Source organism: Aquarana catesbeiana, linkage group LG03 (assembly GCF_042186555.1).
Source record: "Aquarana catesbeiana isolate 2022-GZ linkage group LG03, ASM4218655v1, whole genome shotgun sequence".
NCBI lineage: Eukaryota > Metazoa > Chordata > Amphibia > Anura > Ranidae > Aquarana > Aquarana catesbeiana.
In genome coordinates, this window is record NC_133326.1 from 528,350,638 (window position 1) to 528,375,843 (window position 25,206).

General features: G+C 40.4%; 1 protein-coding gene across 2 annotated transcripts in view; it reads right to left on the reverse strand.

The window, feature by feature from the left end:
- Positions 1-25,206, reverse strand: part of LOC141132644 (hepatitis A virus cellular receptor 1 homolog) — a 51,298-nt gene that overhangs the window by 25,374 nt on the left and 718 nt on the right. For both annotated transcript variants that reach the window (XM_073621263.1, XM_073621262.1), the window contains exons 2-3: positions 3,883-4,224; positions 248-301 (exon numbers count right to left, since the gene is read on the reverse strand). In XM_073621263.1, coding sequence (XP_073477364.1) covers positions 248-301; positions 3,883-4,224 — 396 coding nt within the window. The remainder of the gene's footprint in view (positions 1-247; positions 302-3,882; positions 4,225-25,206) is intronic.

The window sequence follows — 25,206 nt, forward strand, 5'->3', positions numbered from 1 at the left end:
CCTGATCCTGTCTGCTGCTCTGACTACGCTGATCTCTGGCTTCCTGATTTCCTGGCTTGTTCTGACAACCCGATTTGGTTACTGAACCCTGGCTATGTTTTGACTACGTTTACTATTTGTACTATTTTTACCACTATATTAAATGGTGTGATTTTTACGGCATTTTCTGTCTCTGTCTGATTAATGGTTCCTGACAGCCTGGAGTTCAATGGTAAAAAGATGGTAGGAGACTAAGTCAAAGACTTACCATGTGTAAGGCCAAGGGACCACGTAGTGAGTGCAGGTTTGGTGCTCTTTGGTTCTGTTAAATACATTTGAAAGGAGATTGAAACTAACATAAACAATCATAAAAATCTGGTTTCTTTTTATAAGGATTTTTTGTTATGCATGTTATGCCCCGTACACACGATCGGACATTAATCAAACATTCCGACAAAAAATCCATGGATTTTTTCCGACGGATGTTGGCTCAAACTTGTCTTGCATACACACAGTCACACAAAGTTGTTGGAATTTCCGAACGTCAAGAACGCGGTGACGTACAACACGTACGACGAGCCAAAAAAAATGAAGTTCAATAGCCAGTGCGTCTCTTCTGCTTGATTCCGAGCATGCATGGCACTTTGTACGTCGCAATTGTGTACAAACACGACTTTTTGCGCGAACAGACTTTGTTGTCGGAAAATTTGAGAACCAGAACTCAAATTTTGTGCGACAGAAATTCCAATGGAAAGTGTCCGATGAAGCCTACACACGGTCGGAATTTCTGACAACAAGCTCTGATCGCACATTTTATGCCGGAAAGTCCGACTGTGTGTACGCGGCATTTTACCCTTTACATTTACAGATTAGTTAAGTATTTTAAAAGAAACCCATTCCAAGAAAGTATAAAGTTTGCCACTGCTGACACCCCTGTTTCAAAATACAAGCTGCCTAGCTGATCCAATGGCTTCAGTATTTTATGAATAACTCACCCGAAAAAAAGTACTGTATGTAGATCAGAAATTCTGACTTCACGCTGACTTTCCTTATTGTCATACTTGTACAATAAAGGATTTACTGAAGGACTGATGCCAGAGGGAGTCAAAAGGGAGTCAATAATGGCAACCCCTATACACTTAGGGGTCTATTTGGTGAACAAATGCCACAGGCATTTGTCCAGTCATCACAAATTCTGACCGTAGTTTGCCAAATATGTTGATTTCCTATTATCACAAGCTCTATGTAGTGGCCACAATGAGGTATTTTCCTGATTCAGAAAAATACTGCTTTATGGCCACTAGATGGAGCATAGGAAAACAACATTCTAGGCAAAATATTGTCAGAATTTCTGATAGCTGGGAAAATGCTTGTGACATTCATCCAACTATTTTTTTTTTTAAATACACCACAGAAAGAATATGGTAATAGAATCCCACCTTCTGGCACAAAGAACGTTGGGGTTGATTTACTAAAGGCAAATCCACTCTGCACAACCAGTGCACTGCAAGTGCACTTGAAAGTGCACTTGTATGCGCAGTTGCTGTAGATCGCTGTAGATCTGAGGGTAAGATCTGAAATGAGGGGAAGCTCTGCTGATTTTATTATCCAATCATGTGCAAGCAAAAATGCTGTTTTTTATTTTCCTTGCATGTCCCCCTCAGATCTACAGTGACTGCACTTCCAAGTGCACTTGCAGTGCACATGTAGTGCAAAGTGGATTTGCCTTTAGTAAATAGCCCCCTTTAACAGCCATGGCTAGACCCAAGAGAACATAACTAATAAATACAAATGGCCAATGTTTCCAGTTATTTGCTCATAGTATGACATCCGTTACATTTGAATTTACAATTTACAATTTAAAGAAGAACTCTAGTCTAGGCAAACATGTTTAGTTTGGCAGCCAATGGCAGAGCAGCTCAGGTAATCGTTAGGTAAATATATTCTGTTAACAATATTGTTTTAATTTATAAAAATGGAGCACTGCCAATTTTCTAATGAATTGCTCTCCTAAAAGTAAAAATAATGTGTGTTAGAGTCTGACTACTCTGTTGTCTGTGCCCACCTCTATTGTTATATCACCATGAATTACACCAGAAGTACAGGAAGGAAAGCCCTTTATTCCTTGGCAAGAGAACATCTTTTTTTTAAATGATTCAGCCATGATTGCCCAGTGCTCTGTTTAGCCCGGTGCGACTTGTCATACAATTTGACTGTTTAAAATCACATGAAAAGTCGCACGATGTTTGTGCCTATGAAACTGCTCGAATTGGTGCAACTCCGACTTGCACTGATTTGAAAAAGATTCCTGCACTATTTTTGTTAATTTCATCTGCGACTTGCATTAACATCTGTGCATGAAATCTCACAGATGTCCGCAAGCCACAGATGAAGTCATACTGTCCTGTGGTTTTGAAATTGCATTCAGCGTTAACACTGACTCTGACTCTGTCACTGCTTTAAAAGTTATTAAAGTCAATATTTAAATACAAGAGTCATGTGTATTTTTACTTGAATCTTGGTGTTCTTTGTATATTTTGTCCAGATCTGTACAGTAATCCAGTGTGAAACTTTTCCTCTGTGCAGGAGTTTTCTGTAATAAAGACCAGTCACTGCTGCTTTCATTTTTTGTGCAGAGTGACTGGTCTTGTCTTCGCCCCCTTCTGTAGGTTTCTGCAGTCAACCTGTAGTGGGTGGACCTACTGGGCCCCTCCCACAACTCTGTAATCTCTGCACAGGCAGTGATGATATCACCACTACATTTAAAAGGTAATATCTGGGTTTGCAAAGTCATTTGGTGCACAAAAGCTGATTGGAAGTGTTTGTTAACTCAAAATGATAAATTACTGGCAGCCCCTCTATTATAGGCAGGCATACCACAATGTGTAAGTCTTTTATAAAAACGAGGATTGTAAATACAGCCTTTTAACCAGACAGGAAGTGAAGGAATCTCTCTTACTGAGTCTCCAACTGCAGAAAAAACTGTCAGGCAGTCTAATTCTTCCCCTTTCCATCCAGACCTAAATAAACAAGGTTTGGCTATATACAGTATTCACTTTAACCCTTTCATTTGCGAGAAAGTGCTTTTTACATAATTGTTTACACCAGTGATAGAGTCACTTGAAATGCAAATGGATCTTAGTGGAAATCTAGAAATCTTCTATAATAACTTTTTAACTCATTAAAGTAGACCTTAATTCCCAAAATGGACTTTCTCTCCCTGCAACCCTCTGCAATATTAAAGAGGAAGTAAACGCTGCCTCTTTTTTTTTCTTTTTACCTGACCTGCAAATTACAGGCATAATGTGCTAGTCTCCAGTATAAGCTTAGGAGATATTTACAGTACCTATAGGTATGCCTTATTATAGGCTTATCTATAGGTACAAACAATCCAGGGAAGTTTACTTCCTCTTTAAAAAGCTATTCTTTTCTTTCTTTCTTTTTTTTACTTTGGCTCATCCTCTTCATTCTTGCCTAGGGCTGAATAATGTGTCAGTGCTCTTGTAGCCTCCTGGGATATCCTCATCCAGTATCCCAGGAGACTGCAGGGACACACAGCAGTTGGAAGGGTGGCCATGTGACATGTCACTGGGAGCCATATGCAAGAAACCAGAAGAGACAGCCAGCTCCCGATGGCAAGTGAGGATGGTAGCGCAGGACCTGGCTTGTGACATCAGAGCAGTGGAGTATGTTTTCTGAAAAAACCCTGTATAACAGGCAAGAGGGGATGTTAGGGAGTTTAACTTCCTCTTTATGATGAAACAGTTATATTCATTCAGTATATGAGGCAGGTTGTACCTGATGGTGAGTTGGGTTACAGTAACTGATATACTTGACTAGCGTATATAAGAACAATATTGCTATTTGACAACTACACCTTAAAAATTAAACATAGGATCGTACCTTCATGTACTCTCACACTTATTTCATGTTTCTGATCATTGTACCAGCCAGGGATCTCCACTCTGCAGCAATATGTGTCTTCATCCATCTTACTTAAATTACTGATAGTCAGAGAAACATCTCCCTCTGGTATGTTACCCAATAACTGGTATCTGGAATCAAATCCATTCCAGGTCACTTTGCTGCCATCCGTCCAGATGTTTGGATTGTTACATTTACTTGATGGACAATTGCCTCGTCCCCAGCACGTGGAGGTTGTCCCATCCCTTATGGAGTATGTACAGGGTAAGGTCACTGCACCGCCCACAAATCCATTCACATCCTTAGCTGATACGAAAAGACCTGCAAATGTAGATGTCAGCATCTTATCTGTTATCAAGTTTTTAACATCTCATTTACCATTCTGATGTCTCTGATAAGAAAAGCCACTGTAAATGGTTAAAGACAAAACAATTATTTTCTTTATTATTAGTTATGTTCAAGCTCCAGGATCATTTTAACATGTGTCAAAGCTCAGCTCTGGGCTCAACCCCCCCCCCGGAGGTCCCCTCCAGCAACAAATTGAAAGTGATATTATTCCTTCTTTGAAAAAAATAAATGAATACATGTAGCTGCATACATTATGTCACTGTTGCCGACTGTTCCCAGTTTTTTGCAGTCTTTACAGTATTAGCGGCCTATGAAAATTAGCTTTGATGAGTTTCCACCTAAAGTGTGTCTCTTTTGTCTCCAGTGTCTCCCTGGTGACACCCCCACATGTGCACTACCTTATCTGGTGCCTTGTGTGTGGAATGCATGTACAGTAGGGGTTGCTGGTGCTATGCCTAGCTGAAACGTTCATGTTAGGGGCCACTGGTGTTATCTAACTGGCACATGCACAGTAGAGGCTCCTGTCTCTGAGATCTGCCATTGTACCCAGCTGGCACATGCACAACACTGTGCTTGGGTTGCTTCAGGCAGAGCACCAGATCTCAGAAACAGGAGCCCCTACTGCACATACACTGGCTGGGTATAGCACCAGAGGCCATACTGCTGTGCACAGGGTGCGTTCCTGAGGGGAAAAACAGTATAAAAAGATAAGGATTTGGGGAACAAATATTTCACACTGTTAGGTGAAGCTAAATCTGATTTTCTATTGGGCGTTTCTCACAAAAAATTACATTTTTGTTGCAGGGGATGCCTAAAATCTTAGTGCAGACTTCTGGGAGAATCAGTGAGCCACTCATACAAATGGGAAATGATGTTTCTGGGGGGGGCGTTCTGTACCCATTCTTTGAGGAGAATGCCTCCAGGTAACCATATTGCATTGCATTTTGCAGAAGAGCTGCAGATTGAAAAGGAAAGGTCATTTTTAATAGGATTCAATTGCAATGACTTGAGTTGCAATTGTATATGCTATATTATAATTTTTTTTAGTTGCCATTGTTTTCCCCACGAAAGTGGAGTTACCCTTTAAGCTTTGCGGATTTTTTGACATGATCACTGAACCTGCCCTCTCAAACCCAAGCAGATTTGCTCATCATTGTTGATGAAGGTGGGGACAGAAGAACCAATAAAGGAAAATATAAGCTCCAGCTTGAATATTGCACAAATATGAAGTAGGACTAGAGATGTGCATGACGGAAAAATGAGTTTCGTTTTGGATTTGTTAGTTAAGTTAATAATTTTCTTTCATCGTATTTATTATGTTAGAATGTTTTTTTTTGGAATTAATATTGTATATTCGGATTTGTTTTGTATAGTTGCCATTTTCAAATCGATTCAAAATGAATTTGAATTTGAAATGGAAACATATTGCAATAAAGACAATAAGGTATAAAAGTGAAATAAGATGATGATTCCTACTTAGGCTGTTTTATAGAATAGACTAGAATAAACTAGAATATTAAAGAATAGAATAGAACAGAATAGAATAGAAAATAAAAGAATATAATATAATAAAACGGAATAGAATAGTATAGAACAGAAAATATTCTATTCTATTCTTTTATTTTAATTTTTATTCTATTAATTTTAAAATCAGCACTAAAAAGTCAATGTCCCTTTAAATGTTCTTTCAAAAAAAATCTTCAAAGATCCAATAAAGTACATCTGCTATAAGAACTGTCTTTTTATTATTGACCCATTGCTGGGACTCATAACGAAAAGAATCTCAATGGAAGAAATAGAGGAAACTATATAGTGTAGTATGTTCTACTCCACATCAATCATAAAATCATATATTGTGCTCAAATTTAATTACACTGTATGTGCTCATTTTTATACACCTTTACCCTCCAAACAATAATGCAAACCTTCCATTCACCTCAATTTGCTCCTCTTCTCCAATTGTGGTGCGTCATCCTTCCTGGGAGAAATCCTCACCTCACACCTCCAAATGGATGCTAGGTACTCCCAAAAAGAAGAGACTCTTGAGAGGGGATATGATAGTGATTTACAAATACCTCATTGGTGATCCCAGCATAGGAAAGAAACTATTTCGTCGAGGACACGGGGCCACACATTGAGATTGGAGGAGAGGTGGTTTAACCTTAAGCTGCTTAGGGGGGTTTTCACTCTCATGGCGATAAGGATGTGGAACTCTCTTCTACAATTGGTGCTGTCAGTGGGGAGTATTGATATTTTTAAAAGACTCTTGGACGTGCATCTTAAAGAACACAACATACAGGGATATGGGAAATGATTATCAATACTGACACACGTGCACCTACACAGGTTGAACTGGATGGACTAGTGTCTTTATTCAACCTTACCTACTATGTAACTATGTAAAAGGAAAATTGTACACGTAGTGTGATACCATAAAAACGTATTCACTAAAATATGAACCAAAACCTACTCACAAATAGTGGGTCTAAAACAAGTGTGTCCCTTTAAATCCCATTCCTTCATGTGTGCCACGTTACACCTCTCACTCCATACACCTCACCAAATATAAAATTTTCTTTGTATATGCATATAAACTCAATTTGTCACATACCTGGTGGAGATTGAGCTGTAGAGGGGCTTCTTTTGCTCCTCTTGTCTAACACCCCTGGTAGTGATGACAGGAGGTGTGAGGGCACAGAGTGGCACTAGGGCTGGTGTAGCTGGTAACACCAGCTGGGGTTTGCAGGGAGCAGATGACCAGGCAGGAACTGGAATACGGTGACTCTTGATTGGTAGACAGAAGTGTAGCCAGAACGCAAGCCAATAGGTTACTAACAGCCAGACAGCGAGGTACAGGAACATCTGGCAGAGTCAGGACACAAGCCAGGATCGGTACACAGCCAGGTTCAAGGTACAGGAACGCAAGACAGAAGCAAAGTCAGAATACAAGCCGAAGGTCACAGTAGGCAGGCAGGGGCAAGCCGAGATGTACACAGGTAAGCGGGTATGGAAGGTCAAGGCTCGGGTAAAGGATGTACTAGATGAAGACCACTCAGCAATCCATCCATGTGAGAGTCCAACTTAACCGCTTCAGCCCCGGAAGATTTTACCCCCTTCCTGACCAGAGCACTTTTTGTGATTTGGCACTGCGTCGCTTTAACTGACAATTGCGTGGGTGTGCGACGTTGCACCCAAACAAAATTGACGTCCTTTTTTTCCCACAAATAGAACTTTCTTTTGGTGGTATTTGATCGCCTCTGCGGTTTCTATTTTTTGCGCATAAACAAAAAAAGAGCGACAATTTTGAAAAAAAACACAATATTTTTTTACTTTTTGCTATCATAAATATCCCCCAAAAATATCTAAAAAAAACATTTTTTTTCCTCAGTTTAGGCCAATATGTATTCTTCTACATATTTTTGGTAAAAAAAAAAAAAAATCGCAATAAGCATATATTGATTGGTTTGTGCAAAAGTTATAGCGTCTACAAAATAGGGGATAGTTTTATGGCTTTTTTATTATTATTTTTTTTTACTAGTAATGGCGGTGATCTGCGATTTTTATCGGGACTGCGACATTATGGCGGACACGTCGGACACTGAAGAGGTTAACCACTAGGGGGCAGTGAAGGGGTTAAGTTTGTCCTAGTGTGTGTTCTAACTGAAGGGGGGATGGGACTGTGCAGGGGAGATGACAGATTGCTGTTCACACTCTGTATGAACAGACAATCTGTCTGTTCTCCCCTCAGAGAACCGGAAACTGTGTGTTTACACACACAAATCCCGGTTCTCGGTGTGCCCCGAGCGATCGCGGGAGCCCAGCGGGGATCGCAACCGCCGGGCACTCGCATCGGCTCAGTGGGCGAGCAGGGGGTGCACGCACGCGCCCCCTAGTGGCGTCTATGTTACTGACGTAACATGACGGCGATTCAGCAAGCGGTTAAGTAGGCCATTTGGTGCCAGTGCCCGAATGTGTGCGCGTGCACCTGCATACTTTTTTCAACACATTAATACGCTTGCGCGAGTAACATAAGTATGAGCATGAGCCAGCCTTGTCATTCCAATATGTACTGAGCTTCTCTTACACTGTAGAACTGTCATCTTCCTTAAAGGGGTTGTAAACCCTTTTTTTTTAAAATAACAAACATATCGTACTTACCTCCACTGTGCAGTTCGTTTTGCACAATGTGGCCCCGATCATCATCTTCTGGGGTCCCCCGGCGGCTCCTCTCATTGGTAAACCCCTGGGGGACTTGCTCCCGAGTCCAGCATTTGTGTCTATAGACACAGAATGCTGGCCTCGACCCCGCCCCCTGGTGCCCGCGTCATTGGATTTGATTTACAGCAGCGGGAGCCAATGACTGCGCTTCTATCAATCTATCCAATCAAGAGCCGTGAACCCCAGGCAGAGAGGAAGAGTGCGTCTCCGCCGAGGGAACGAAGGGCTCAGGTGAGTAAAATGGGGGGCAGTCACTGTCAGAATTTGTTCACCTTAATGCATAGGATGCATTAAGGTGAAAAAACACAATGGTTTACAACCCCTTTGTGACGGACTCCAGACACCCTGTTGGGTATTTCCGCCAAGAAGCTGCTTCCCAAGTCCTGGAACAGGAGACCAATGGATCTGGCTATAGAAAACCCTAAGGACCAGGCAACACCAGTCTTGAAGTACACCAGAAAATGAACTGCTTTATTTTTAGAAATACATAGAATTTATACAGCAAACGTCTCTCCCATTATCTCAGACAAAGGTCACCTTACACAGTAGAGCTAGTCTTATTATCATAACAATGACCTCCTTAGACAGTCCGGCTCCCCAGACTAACTTGCATCTAACTTGCATAAGAAGCCACAAGCAATTAGTGACCAGCTCTGGATAACTTAAGAACACATTATAACACAGAGTTCTCCAGGCCATGGTTCTCCTGCAGCCCAAAGTCCGTGACAATCCTTTATTTCTTAGATTTGTGCATGCAAAAATTCTCAGAAAAAAACAGTGAGTCTAAAACATGCGTGTCCCTTTGAATCCCAATCTGAGACCCACCATGTGTGCTGCGTTACACCGCTCACTTCATGCACGTTACCAAATGTTACATTTTCTTATACATATAACCTCAATTACTGTAGAATGCTCATCTTCCTTAATTCCAAGAATTGTGCCTCCAAAATTCTCAGAAAAAAACAAAATATAAAAATATAGTGTAATATCGCTTTAAGAATTAATCCAATCCCTGTGTTCTACTCATTTACATTTAACATGCAAAACCATGTGCTTCCTATTAGTAATGTGAATTGTGTCACCAATCCCACTATTCACCAGATGATCACATCATGCACCTTACCAAATGTTACACATGTCAGCGCTCCTCGTATGATATCTTTCCACAAAAGGTCCACCAATTCTTCCACTCATCCAAACTTATGATTCTCCCATGCAGAGATAGCAAAAAGGATCCATAGTGCAGCAATTCTTATAAATTATACCATTTATCACAATACCAATTCACTTACAAACAAACAGGATACAAAGGCCTCTACACCTCACTCAAAATGGCTGCCGCTGCACTCCCGGCGTACGTGATGACGTCCCTACTGACGCGTTTCATCCAATTGACTTCTTCCTAGGATGTATTTGACAGATGCCTGGACATCTTTAAATACACTTTCCTCTACCCACAGTAACTGCCAGATCCATCATTTTGACTAATGGAAGCTCATTTTTCAATAACAACATTGCTCCTACATCTAAAAACATCATATAACTACGTGTGTAGTTATACCCTAAATCCACCCTGAATCATCCACACAGATCCAGAAAACCTACAAGGGACATCCTACATACAGACAACATGTAAATATTTATATACTAGATATCCATTATTTCCTTACTAAACTACTCATACTGCCTGACTTTAAATGTATTTTAAATAAAATAAAAATCTATTAAAATGTTATAATATTCCCTAAAAACTAGCTGCATAAAATGAAACCATTATAATATATTAATTACGTATTACTGAATACACAGAGTGCATTTGGGCATTGTACCCGCATCTCGTGGGGAAAGAAAAAATTGCAAATATCAGATCCGTTTACAAATCTGAGATGAAGCAATTGAGGTCTAGTTCTATGTTTAACCCAGTGGGTAATAAACAATTAAGTTCCAATAACCTGAATGTTTAGCTTTTGGAGATGTCTCTAGTACAATTAGACCCTCTCCAATGTTCCTGGATCATATAGATTCCACAAAATCTTAATCGTAATGGGTCACGATTATGGACCTCTCTGAAATGTTGCGACAAAGAGTGCATTTGTAGACCTTCTTTAATATTCCGTACATGTACTCTTAGTCTGATATACAGTTGCCTCGTGGTACGACCTACGTATTGTAAACCACAACTGCATTCCATCAAGTAGTTGACAAAGGTTGTGTAACATAAAATACATTTTCTTACCCGATATCTTGTCTGTGTAGTCTTAGAAACCAAATTCCTCTATATAACGTCTCTTCATTTTAGTGTTCCTGCAAATGTTACATTTGCCACATGGGTAAAAACCTTTTAGGTCAAACATAACATTTTTACTTTTCTTTGGTGTGGAGATAACATTCTTAACCAATCTTGTTTTTAAATTAGTGTTTTTTACGATCTACAAAATGTGGTTGGGCGGGGACAAGGGGACCCAAAACTCTATCCTTCCTCAGGAATGGTCAATATCTTTTTATAATTCCTTCTATCTTTTTATAGAAGTCTAAACCTTTAAAAAAGCCTGTTGGGCGCAACACGTGAGATGAGCGGTGACGTAATCACGCTGGGTGGAGTTGGGCAGAGCTGTGGACGCCTGTGAATACTGTTTAGATATGCTGTTTATTCACTTCTAAAATGTGCGTTTCTTTCCTATTTTAATAAAATTTGGCTGAATTGATCTGCACAATTGGATCTTCTTCTTGCTTTTTATGTAAATGATACCACACTGGGGAGCTGAGGACTGTTGAGTTGGTGGAGAAGTGTCCATATACTATTTCGAAAGCGCATGCTCACCTCCCTAAAGTAGTGAGATCCATTTAAGCAGGTGAGAGGATACCCAAAGGTGGGGTGAACGGCACTGAGGTGGATAAGTGAACAGTCTATGGTTTCTGGGATTGCACATTTACTGGAAGTTGCTTTTTCCAGATGGACTTTTATTACAAATAGGCTTTATGTGATTGAACTATACTGCTATTGATTTTCACTTATTTATTGATTTTCGTGAATTTTATTGATGTTTACATTTTTTATATACTTATTATATGTTACATACTGTATATGCACTAATTAGCTTATCTACTTTTTTGAGGGATAGTGCTGCACTATTTAGAGTTTGTAATATGTAGGTCTTACCACGAGGCAATTGCATGTCAGACTAAGAGAACATGTACAGACATTAAAAAAAGGTCTAAAAATGCTCTCTTTGTGTAAACATTTCAGAAGTCCATAACCGTGACCCATCCCAACTAAGATGTTGTGGGATCTATATGATTCAGGAACATTGGAGAGGGTTTAATTTGTACTAGAGACATCTTCAAAAGTTAAACATACTGGATATTTGAACTAAATTGTTTACAACCCAATGGGTTAAACATATTGCTTCATCTCAGATTTGTAAACAGATGTGATATTTGCAATATTTTCTTTCCCCACTAGATGGGGATACAATGCCCAAATGCACTCTGTTTATTCATAAGTGGTTAATATAAGTGGTTTCATTTTATGCAGCTAGTGTTTAGGGAATATTATAACATTTTTAATTAAAGTTTATCTAAAATACATTTAAGGTCAGGCAGTATGAGTAGTGTAGTAAGGAAATAATGTATATCTAGCATATAAATAAGCATTTATTATTATTATTATTATTATTTAAATACTTTTAAATACATTTAAATACTTCCGTATTATCTGCATGTAGGATGTCCCTTGTAGGCCTTCAGTATTTGTGTGGATGATTTAGAGTAGATTAAGAGGTGTATTGTGTGTAGTTATATGTTGCTTTTAGATGAAGGAGCAATTGTGTTATTGAAAAATTAGTTTTTCATTAATCAAAATGGTGGATCTGGCAGTAACTGTGAGCAGAAGCAAGTGTTTAAAGCGGAGGGGCCACCCTAAAATAAAAAATTGCATTCATTTTTTTAATTAATTAAAAAAAAAACATTTGAAAAAAAAAATATTTTAACTTACCTGAAACCCCTGTTGCTAGGCAGTCTTCCTAATCTGCCTCTTCCTATTCCGCGGCGCTTCCTCCTCTTCAGCGAGCAGCATGTGTGTGTCCCAGAAAACAACGGGGCCATTCACAAAGTGCTGCGCCACTCGCACATGCGCAGTAGGAAACGGGCAGTGAAGCCACAAGGCTCCACTGCCTGTTTCCCTTCGTGAAGAAGGAGGCGCCGGCAGCCGATCCGATGGACGGATCGGCCTCGGGGAGGCCGACATCGCGGGCTCGCTGGACAGGTAAGTGTCCTTATTAAAAGTCAACAGCTACAGTGTTTGTAGCTACTGACTTTTAAAAAATAAAATTGCGGCCGGAACACCCCTTTAAAGATAGCCGGGCATCTGTCAATCACATCCTAGGAAGAAGTTGATTGGATGAAACGCCTCAGGATGACATCACACACAAGAAGTGAGATCATTGTATTGAAAGGGATGAGGAGTGATCATTATTATTGTTGAGGCAAGGGATCGCTAGCCAGTATGAAATACAAAACCCCGCTTATCCAAAAAGCAAATTATTCCTGCAGCAACTTGGTACATCCAGAGAGATGCATTTATTAAGTCCCAGCACAGAACAAAGTCCACAAGCTACTTGCAACAGATGACCAAATCCACAAGAGTATTTGAAAATATTACAATGAACATCAGCCTCCATCAACCTACGGTAGGTGGCTTCCATGAATGAAATAATGTGTGTTAAAATCTATACCCGTGCTTCTATCGTGATGAATAGGGATGAGCTGAACACCCCCCGATTCGGTTTGCGGCAGAACATGTGAACAGACCAAAAATTCATGCGAACACGCGAACGCCGTTAAAGTCTATGGGACTCGAACGTTAAAAAACAAAAGTGATAATTTTAAAGGCTAATATGCAAGTTATTGTCATAAAAAGTGTTTGGGGACCCGGGTTCTGCCCCAGGGGACATGTATCAATGCAAAAAAAAGTTTTAAAAACGTCAGTTTTTTTCGGGAGCAGTGATTTTAATAATACTTAAAGTGAAACAATAAAAGTGTAATATTCCTTTAAATATCGTGGCGGGTGTGTGTGTGTGTGTGTGTGTGTATAGTATGCCTGTAAAGTGGCGCATTTTCCCCATGTTTAGAACAGTCTCTGCACAAAATGACATTTCTAAAGGAAAAAAAGTCATTTAAAACTGCTTTCAGCTGTAATGTAATGCCCCCCCCCCCGCCCTTTGGGTCTGGTATGGATATTACCAGATGTTACCGCACCCAAATAAAAAAAAAGGCATGGGGCCCCCAGGCCCTATATACTCTGAACAGCAGTATATAGTTGGTCCCCGGGTTACAAACAAGATGGGGACTGTAGGTTTGTTGTTAAGTTGAATCTGTTTGTAATTTGGAACAGGTACATTTTTTAAGTGTAGCCAAGAGGGGGGAATTTGGGACTTTAAATGAGGCACAGGTTCAGTACATTGAAAAAGGGGAATGTGGGACTTTAACCACTTGCTTACTGGGCACTTAAACCCCCCTCCTGTCCAGACCAATTTTCAGCTTTCAGCGCTGTCGCACTTTGAATGACAATTGCGCGGTCATACAACACGGTACCCAAATGAAATTTTTATCATTTTTTTCCCACAAATAGAGCTTTCTTTTGATGGTATTTGATCACCTCTACGGTTTTTATTTTTTGTTAAAAAAATTGAAAAAGACAGAATTTAAAAAAAAAATTATATTTTTTAATATTTTGTTATCAATTTTTGCAAACAGTTAATTTTTCTCCTTCGTTGATGTACGCTGATGAGGCGGCACTGATGGGCACCGATAGGTGGCAGTGATGGGCACTGATGGGTGGCGGTTATGGGCACTGATGGGTGGCGGTTATGGGCACTGATTGGGCACTGATTGATGGCAGCACTGCTAGGTGGCACTAATAGGTGGCACTTGTGGGCATTGGTAGGTGGCACTTGTGGGCATTGATAGGTGGCACTTGTGGGCATTGGTAGGTGGCACTTGTGGGCATTGATAGGTGGCACTTGTGAGCATTGATAGGTGGCACTTGTGGGCTTTAATAGGTGGCACTTGTGGGCACTGTGGGCACTGGCAGATGGCACTTGGAGGCACAGATGAGGCATCTGTGCCTCCTTCCTCTTCGGGACCGATGTCCCTTTGACATAAGCCGGTGATCTGCTTTTTTTTCTTCCTCACGCTGTCAGCGTGAGGAGAAAACGAAACCGATCACCGAGCTTTTGTTTACATCATGTGACCAGCTGTCATTGGCTGACAGCTGATCACATGGTAAGGGGCCGGGACCGGCCCCTTACTCGGATCTGTGATCATCCGAGTCTCCGTGACTCGGTGATCACAGCGCGCACACCGCGCGCCCTGCAGGGTGCGCGCGGTGCGCGTGCATAGGGGAGGACGTCATATGACGTCCTCCCGGAGATTGAGGTCCGCGCTGTAGCCGTCATTCGGCTATGGCCCGGACCTCAAGTGGTTAAATGAGGCAATTGACTTGTGGAGGTATTTTTTATTTATTTATTTGTAACAGTAGTAAAAAAGTATTTTCATATGTATACATGCACAATGGCATAAACATAATGGATACATATACATTAGCTTGGCAGCACATAAAAGATAGCAAACGTTGATAAATACAATACAAGGTGTTTCACATTAGCAGGCATTGGTACATCATATGCAACAGAGCTGCTATAAGATAGGTACACATACACATTGATAAATGCATAGTACTCAATGAATCTTAGATGTATAAAAAGTATATATGGGTCAGTGAATAAGTAATGAGCCGGACTTGTCAGAGCACCCCATGGAAACTCGACGCGTTTCATGCCCTGGGACTGTGACGTCATAAGGGGCAGGGTCACCGGGTGACATCACCCAGTGACCGTACCCCATGCCTATATAAGTCATTGCGCACCGCGCACACAGCATTACATCGGGAGGGAGCGTCGTGTCAACATCAGAAGAAGAGAAGAGGGAAGAATATGATGGAGAAGACCGGGCCAACGCTAGCAAAAGAGCAGCAAAAGAGCAGAAGATAGCGGAGGAGCCCAGCAGAAGAACCGGAGAGCGGGAGAAGAACCAGAGACCAACAGAAGTATAATAACAACTATGGGTGTACTGTATTGTGTACACCACCAGAAAAGTAGTAGCAACTGCACTATGGGTGCACGGTATTGTGTACACCACCAGAAGTCTAATAGCAGCTATGGGTGTACTGTATGTATTGTGTACTGTGTACACCACCAGAAAAGTAGTAGCAACTGCACTAGGGATGCACGGTACTGTGTACTGTGTACACTGCCTGAAGTATATTAGAAACAGTACACCAGGAACGGCCTGCAGTGAGATATAGCTAAACTGTATGCAGTGGATATATATATATATATATATATATATATATATATATATATATATATACGAGACTACTATCTGTATATATATATATATATATATATATATAAAAAATACACTGCAGCTAACTGAATCACCTGCCTGCCAGAAGTATATTAGAAAGAGTACACCAGGAATGGCCTGCAGTGAGATATAGCTAAACTGTATGCAGTGGATATAAATATATACGAGACTATCTGTATATATATATATATATATATATATATATATATATATATATATATATATATATATATATATATATATACATATATATAAAATACACTGCAGCTGACTGAATCACCTGCCTGAAGTATATTAGAAACAGTTCACCAGGAACGGCCTGCAGTGAGATATAGCTAAACTGTATGCAGTGGATATATATATATATATATATATATATATATATATATATATATATATATATATATATATAAATATACAAGACTATCTGTATATATATAATAATGTATAATAATATATATGTATTATATATATATATATATATATATAAAATACACTGCAGCTAACTGAATCACCTGCCTGCCTGCCTGAAGTATACAACCCCTGGCAAAAATGATGGAATCACCAGTCCCTGAGGATGTTCCTTCAGTTGTTTATTGTAGAAAAAAAGCAGATCACAGACATGGCCAAAAACTAAAGGCATTTCAAATGGCAACTTTCTGGCTTTAAGAAACACTAAAAGAAATCAAGAAAAATAATTGTGGTGGCCAGTAACAGTTAGATTTATAGAACAAGCACAGGTAATAAATTATGGAATCATTCAATTCTGAGGAAAAAATTATGGAATCACCCTGTAAATTTTCATTACAAACACTAACACCTGCATCAGATTAAATCTGCTTGTTAGTATGTAGGTAAAAAGGAGTGATCACACCTTGGAGAGCTGTTGCAACAAGTGGACTGACATGAAGCATGGCTCCAACACCAGAGATGTCAATTAAAAAAAAGGACAGGATTATCAAACTCCTTAAAGAGGGTAAATCATCATGCAGTGTTGCACAAGATGTTAGTTGTTCACAGTCGGCTGTGACTAAAACATGGACCAAATACAAACAACATGGGAAGGTAGTTAAAGGCAAGCATACTGGTAGGCCAAGGAAGACATCAAAGCGTCGAGACAGAAAACTTAAAGCAATATGCCTTGAAAACAGAAAATGTACAACAAAACAAATGAGGAACAAATGGGAGGAAACTGGAGTCAACATCTGTGACCGAACTGTAAGAAACCGCCTAAAGGAAATGGGATTTACATACAGGAAAGCTAAAAGAAAGCCATCTCTCACACCTAAACACAAAAAAACAAGGTTACAATGGGCTAAGGAAAGGCAATTGTGGACTGTGGATGATTGGATGAAAGTCATATTCAGTGATGAATCTCGAATCTGCATTGGGCAAGGTGATGATGCTGGAACTTTTGTTTGGTGCCGTTCCAATGAGATTTATGCAGACGACTGTCTGAAGAAAACATGCAAATTTCCACAGTCAATTATGATATGGGGCTGCATGTCAGGTAAAGGCACTGGGGAGATGGCTGTCATTAAATCTTCAATAAATGCACATTGAAATTTTGGACACTTTTCTTATCCCATCTATTGAAAGGATGTTTGGGGATTATGAAATCATTTATCAAGATGATAATGCATCTTGCCATAGAGCAAAAACTGTGAAAAAATTCCTTGAAGAAAGACACATAAGGTCAATGTCATGGCCTGCAAACAGTTCGGATCTCAATCCAATTGAAAATCTGTGGTGGAAGTTAAAGAAAATGGTCCATGACAAGGCTCCAACCTGCAAAGATGATTTGGCAACAGCAATCAGAGAAGGCTGGAGCCAGATTGATGAAAAGTACTGTTTATCACTCATTAAGTCAATGCCTCAGAGACTGCAAGCAGTTATAAAAGCCAGAGGTGGTGCAACAAAGTACTAGTGATGTGTTTGAGTGTTATTTTGTTTGTTTGTTTTTCATGATTCCATAATTTTTTCCTCAGAGTTGAGTGATTCCATAATTTATTCCCTGTGCTTGTTCTATAAATCTAACTGTTACTGGCCACCACAATTATTTTTCTTGATTTCTTTTAATGTTTCTTAAAGCCAGAAAGTTGCCATTTGAAAATGCCTTTAGTTTTTGGCTATGTCTGTGATCTGCTTTTTTTCTACAACAATAAACAACTGAAGGAACATCCTCAGGAACTGGTGATTCCATCATTTTTGCCAGGGGTTGTATTAGAAACAGTACACCAGGAACGTCCTGCAGTGAGATATAGCTAAACTTTATGCAGTGGAGATATATATATATATTAGGGCTGTTACTGATTAAAATTTTCGTGTTCGATTAATCGATTTTTTTAAAATCGACTAATTTCGATTAATTATAACGCACATACAGATCCAACTACTTTTAGCTGATTTAGCACCGTTGTTATGGCAATGGCCGAAGCCAGACATAGCGGGGCATGGCTAGGACGTCATAAGACATAATAAACTCAGCCTTACCCTGCCCATAATCTCAGCCTTACCGTGCCCATAATCACAGCCTCACCATACCCATAATCACAGCCTTACCGTGCCCATAATGCAGTCTCACTGTGCCCATAATCTCAGACTTACCGTGCCCATAATCGCAGCCTGACCGTTCCCATAATGCTGTCTCAACATGCCCATAATCGCAGCCTCGCTGTGCCTATAATCGCAGCCTCACTGTGCCCATAATGCAGTCTCACCGTGCCCATAATGCAATCTCACCGTGCCCATAATGCAGTCTCACCGTGCCTATAATCTCAGACTTACCGTGCCCATAATCGCAGCCTCACCGTTCCCATAATGCTGTCTCACCATGTCCATAATCGCAGCCTCTTTGCGCTTAAAATCGCAGCCTCACCATGCCCATAATGCAGTCTCACCGTGCTCATAATGCAATCTCACCGTGCCCATAATGCAGTCTCACGTGCCCATAATCGCAGCCTCACTGTAGTCAGTGCCTCTGCCTGGATTACGCAATCTGCGGGCATCTCCCACTGTGTGTCTCGGAGCTGAGTGTGAAAACTTTGGCCGCGCTGTGAGAAAAGTCCCGCCCTCCTCCTAGATCAGCTCGTGCGATAGACAGAACACTGCATCTATCACACGAGCTGATCTAGGAGCCACAGCTTGGCCCAAAGCGGCCCCAGGGCAGGCAGCCTGCCGATCAAAAAAAATTTTGATTGATCAAAAAAATTAACGATTAATCGAGGAATTAATCTTTTTTTCCACAGCCCTAATATATATATATATATATATATATATATATATATATATATATATATATATATATATGAGACTATCTGTATATATATATATATATATATATATATATATATTAAATTAAGTATATTAGAAACAGTACTCCAGGTACGGACTGCAGTCAGATCTAGCTAAACTGGATACAGTGGATATATATATATATATATATATATATATATATATATATATATATATATATATAGATATATATATAAGACTGTCTGTGTATATATATATATTAAATAGACTGCAGCTAACTGAATAATTTGCCTGCCTGCTCAATCTAAATGACACTCTCTCTCCATCCACGCCAATGACACACTACATGAGGCAGACGTGCAGGCGGCCTTATATAGTGTGGGGCATGGACTTAGTCCCCCTGAGCCATGATTGTCAAAAGGCACCCTGCCTTTGGCCAATTATGGCTCTCTTAGCTCAGGGCACTGTGATTGGCCAAAGCATGCAGGTCATGGTGCATGCTCTGGCCAATCATCATACAGCAATGCACTGCGCTACCAGGTAAACAAGTCACCATTTCCCATGAATAACCCCTCAAGTCTAAATACCATCAATGAATACTTCTTGTATGGTCATATAACATTATTTATCACCCTCAAGTATGTAAACAATGTCCTGTTTGAAATGCCTAATTAGATAAACAGGATATTCCCCAAATACCAAGGTGACCTCGCATAAAATTAATATCCTTTTGATGTGTTTAATGGACTTGTCACTAGCCTGACAAGAATGTATTTATGTGAATAATGCTCTGTGCATAGTTCTCTCTCTCTATACACACATATATCCTTTATATATACGGTATATATAGATATATATATAGATATATATAAAGATATATCTATAGATATAGATATATCTATATATCTATATCTATAGATATATATATATACACACACACACAACACCACACCCACAACACGCTGCAGTCATCACACACATCCGAAGTACCCGTTTTTACTGAGGTGTAGAGGCCTTTTTGTCCTGTTTGTAAGTGAATTGGCATTGTGATAAATGGTATAATTGAAAAGAATTGCAGCACCATGGATCTTTTTTGCTATCTCTGCATGGGGGAATCATAAGTTTGGATGAGTGGAAGAATTGGTGGACCTTTTGTGGAAAGATATCATATGAGGAGCACTGACATGTGTAACATTTGGTAAGGTGCATGGATTGATCATCTGGTGGATAGTGGGATTGGTGACACAATTCACGGTTACTAATAGGAAGCATGTGGTTTTGCATGTTAAATGTGAGTGGGTAGAACACAGAGATTGGATTAATTCTTAAAGCGGTATTACACTATAGTTTTATATTCAGTTTTTTTCTGATGATCTTGGAAGCACAAATCTTGGAATTAAGGAAGATAAGCATTCTACAGTGATTTAGACTCACTATTTCTGAGTAGGGATGAGCCAAACACCCCCCCGGTTCGGGTTCGCAGCAGAACATGCGAACAGGCAAAAAATTTGTTCGAACACGCAAACACCGTTAAAGTCTATGGGACACAAACGTGAAAAATCAAAAGTGCTAATTTTAAGGGTTAATATGCAAGTTATTGTCATAAAAAGTGTTTTGGGGCGTGGGACCTGCCCCAGGGCACATGTATCAATGCAAAAAAAAGTTTTAAAAACGTCAGTTTTTTCGGGACCAGTGATTTTAATAATGCTTAAAGTGAAACAATAAAAGTGAAATATTTATTTAAATTTCGTACCTGGGGGGTGTCTATAGTATGCCTGTAAAGTGGCGCATTTTTCCCGTGTTTAGAACAGACTCTGCACAAAATGACATTTCTAAAGGAAAAAAAGTAATTTAAAACTACTAGCGGCTATAATAAATTGTCAGGTCCCGGCAACACAGATAAAAGTCATTGAAAAAAATGGCATGGGATCCCCCCCAGTCCATTACCAGGCCCTTTGGGTCTGGTATGAATATTAAGGGGAACCCCGAAACCAAATTAAAAAAAAAATGTTTGGGGATCCCCCCTAATTCCATACCAGGCCCTTTAGGTCTGGTATGGATATTAAGGGGAACCCTGCCCGGTGTTTGTCGGGGTCTGCGTACGGGGGGCTTAACGGAATCTGGAGGCCCCCTTTAACAAGGGGACCCCCAGATCCCGGCCCCCCCTGTTTGAAATGGTAACGGGTACATTGTACCCCTACCATTTCACAAAAAAAAGTGTCAAAATGTTAAAAAACCACAAGACACACCTTGGGACAAGTCCTTTATTAAAAAATAAAAATGTCCCACGAAGTCCATTCATTTTCTCTCGCTCCACCGACAGATCGAAAAAATAAATAAAAAAGATCCACCTCCATGGAAGGCACCCGCCGTATGAGGCGTCCTCGCAGGTGGCAGTTCTTTTATAACTGAGGGCGGGGCCACTCGGTGACGTACCCGGGTGACCCCGCCCCCTCGGATGCATGGGGACTTCCCAATGGCTTCCCCGTGGCATCAGAGGGAGGCGGGGCCACCCGTTTACATAACTGGGTGGCCCCGCCCCCTCTGACGCCCCAGAAAAGCCATGGGAAGTCCCATGCGTCAGAGGGGGGCGGGGTCACCGGGTATGTCACCGCTTGTCCTCGCCCTCAGTTATAAAAGAACTGTCACCTGCGAGGATGCGTCATACGGCGGGTGCCTCCCATGGAGGCAGATATTTTTTATTTATTTTTTTGGTCCATCGGCAGAGAGAGAGAAGAAGATGAATGGACTTCGTGGGACATTTTTATTTTTTTATTTTTTAATAAAGGACTTGTCCCAAGGTGTGCCTTGTGGTTTTTTTTTAACATTTTGACACTTTTTTTGTGAAATGGTAGGGGTACAATGTACCCGTTACCATTTCAAACGGGGGAGGCGGGATCTGGGTGTCCCCTTGTTAAAGGGGGCTTCCAGATTCCGATAAGCCCCCCGCCCGCAGACCCCCTACAACTACCAGGCAAGGGTTGTGGGGATGAGGCCCTTGTCTCTATCAACACGGGGACAAGGTGCTTTGGGGGGCTACCCCAAAGCACTCTCCCCATGTTGAGGGCATGTGGCCTGGTACGGTTCAGGAGGGGGGGCGCTCTTTTCCTGTGGCCTGCCAGGTTGCATGCTCAAAAATAAGGTTCTAGTATGCATCTTTGGGGGACCCCCACGCCATTTTTTTATTTTGGCGCAGGGTTCCCCTTAATATCCATACCAGACCTGAAGGACCTGGTATGGAATTTGGAGGGGACCCCCACGCAATTTTTTTTTTGTAAATTTTGGTTTGGGGTTCCCCTTAAGATTCATACCAGACCCTAAGGGCCTGGTAATGGACTGGGAGGGATCCCATGTCGTTTTCTTCAATTACTTTTATCTGTATTGCTGGGACCCAACAATTCATTATAGCCGCTAGTACTTTTAAATTACTTTTTTCCTTTAGAAATGTCATTTTGTTCAGGGACTGTTCTAAACATGGGAAAAATGCGCCACTTTACAGGCATACTATAGACACCCCCCAGGCACGAAATTTAAAGGAATATTACACTTTTATTGTTTCACTTTAAGCATTATTAAAAATCACTGCTCCTGAAAAAACGGCCGTTTTTAAAACTTTTTTTTTGCATTGATACATGTTCCCTGGGGCAGGACCCGGGTCCCCAAACACTTTTTATGACAATACCATGCATATAAGCCTTTAAAATTAGCACTTTTGATTTCTCCCATAGACTTAAAGGGTGTTCCGCGGCTTTCGAATTTGCCGCGAACAACCCAAATTGTTCACTATTCGGCGAACACCCAATGTTCAAGTCGAACTTACGTTCGACTCGAACATCAGGCTCATCCCTATTTGTGAGTAGGTTTTGGTTCATATTTTAGTGAATACCTTTTTATGGTATCAGACTATAGGGTTGATTTACTAAAACTGAAGAGTGCAAAATTTGGTGCAACTTTGCATAGAAACCAATCAGCTTCCAGGTTTTATTGTCAAAACTAAATTGAACAAGCTGAAGTTAGAAGCTGAATGGCTACCATGCACAGCTGCACCAGATTTTGCACTCTCCAGTTTTAGTAAATCAACCCCTATGTGTAAAATACAACTTTTTGGGAGCTCCCAGCATCTATTTGGAGGTGTGAGGATTTCTCCCAGGAAGGGTGACGTACAACAACTGGAGAAGAGGAGCAAATTGAGGTGGATGGAAGACTTGCATTATTGTTTGGATAGTAAAGATATATAAAAAGGAGCATATATACTGTAGTTTAAGAAAATGTGAGCACAATATAGGATTTTAAGTTTAGCAAAAGTGGAGTAGAACATACTACACTATATAGTTTCCTCTTTTCTTCCTTTCAGATTCTTTTCATTATGAGTTCCATCAAAGGCTCAAGAATAAAGAGACCATTCTTATAGCAGATGTACTTCTTATGGGTACAGTGTTGCAATGTAATTTTTGGTGAAATGCTCCCAAAGAGAAATCACATCTAAAGAGAGGCAGAGCTTGCCAATTTCCCCATTAGATCCCTGCAGGTACAGCAGCTGAATGATAATTTTTAAAACCACTCCCATACAAATTCACTTTGCACATGGACACAGACAAAAAGGCAGCTATTTCTTCAGAATAACAAAAGATAGGAATCTGCAACAAAGTTTGTTAAATTCCTTGCAATGTACATTGATCACCCAGAGGGGAATGTTTTTTTCTCAACAAATATGGAGTTATTTTTTAACTGCCAGGGCCACCCTTCTGTTTTAGCAATCCAGGTACAGTTTTGGGGCTTCCTAGGTGCTGCTGTTGTTGTTTTTTTTTTTCAATTACCCCGGTGTGCATCCACTTTTTACATTTTGTGGCCACATCAATATGTCTCACAATGCCACTAGGGGCTTCCAAAATCATTCTGCACAATTTCACATTGGCTGCTCTTTAAAAGACACTTCTTTTGGAGCCTAATTTGAATTCTCATTGACTTCTATGGGGCTTCTGATTTAGTAACTCCTACATTGCTAGACTCACGAGTTCCTAGATGTTTGCCAAAACCACAGGAGATCATATTTTTCAAAAGTTTGCTCATCTCTTTTCCTGTGTATAATTTAATAAACAAAATGACCTCAAGGAATTTGCACTTGACCCTAAGGAGTCAAAAACAGCTGGCCCATTTTACTAAGATAATAAATTGCTGAATTTATTTATGTAATGCAAGAATTGCAGCTCACAAAATTCAAATTAGTTGCCCCTCCATCCCTCCTTCATAAAACAGGTATTCAAGTTTGGGTTTTTCAGTTTTGGCAATGCAGATACTAAGATCCCATCTCCCTCCTCCCATCAAAAGTTTTAAAACATTTTTGGAATTGCATTTGAAGGAAAATTATGAACTTCATGTAGATCTCATAATTGGGGTCACAGACATATTAAAAAAGGCCAGTGGATGATTCATCTCACCAGTGCCCACCCATAAATGATTTTGGGGCTCTCACAGTTAAAGACAAATTCTGATTGGTTGCAATGGTCTATGGCACTTTTTTGCATTTGGGTTGATTTACTAAAGGAGTAGAGACTGTTCACTTAGCAAGGAGACTGAAAGCAAGTAAGGGTAAATACGGTGAACTTTTGTTCACTTTGGATACCCACTCATGAACAACACTATTGATTTGGTTTAATGTGAACACAGTTTCAAAGATATGGGAGGGGCATTTACTAAAACTGGAGAATTAAAAATCTGGTGCAGCTCTGCATAGTACCGATCGGCTTCCAGGGTTTATTGTCAAACCTTAAAGTGGTTGTAAAGGAAAAAAACAATTAAAAAATAACAAACACGTCTATAGTTACCTGTTCTGTGCAATAGAATTTCACAGAGCGGCCCCGATCCTCCTCTTCTCGGGTCCCCAGCCGGCGCTGCTGGCTCCTCTTCTCATGCTTGTGGCCCCAATAAGAATGGTGATTCCCATGGAGGCACTTATGCGGGCTCACTCCCGACCCCAGACTCGCTGCTGCGTCCATTGACACAGACAGTAAGACTCAAGCCTTGCCCCCCTGCTTCCTCGTCACTGGAGTTGATTGA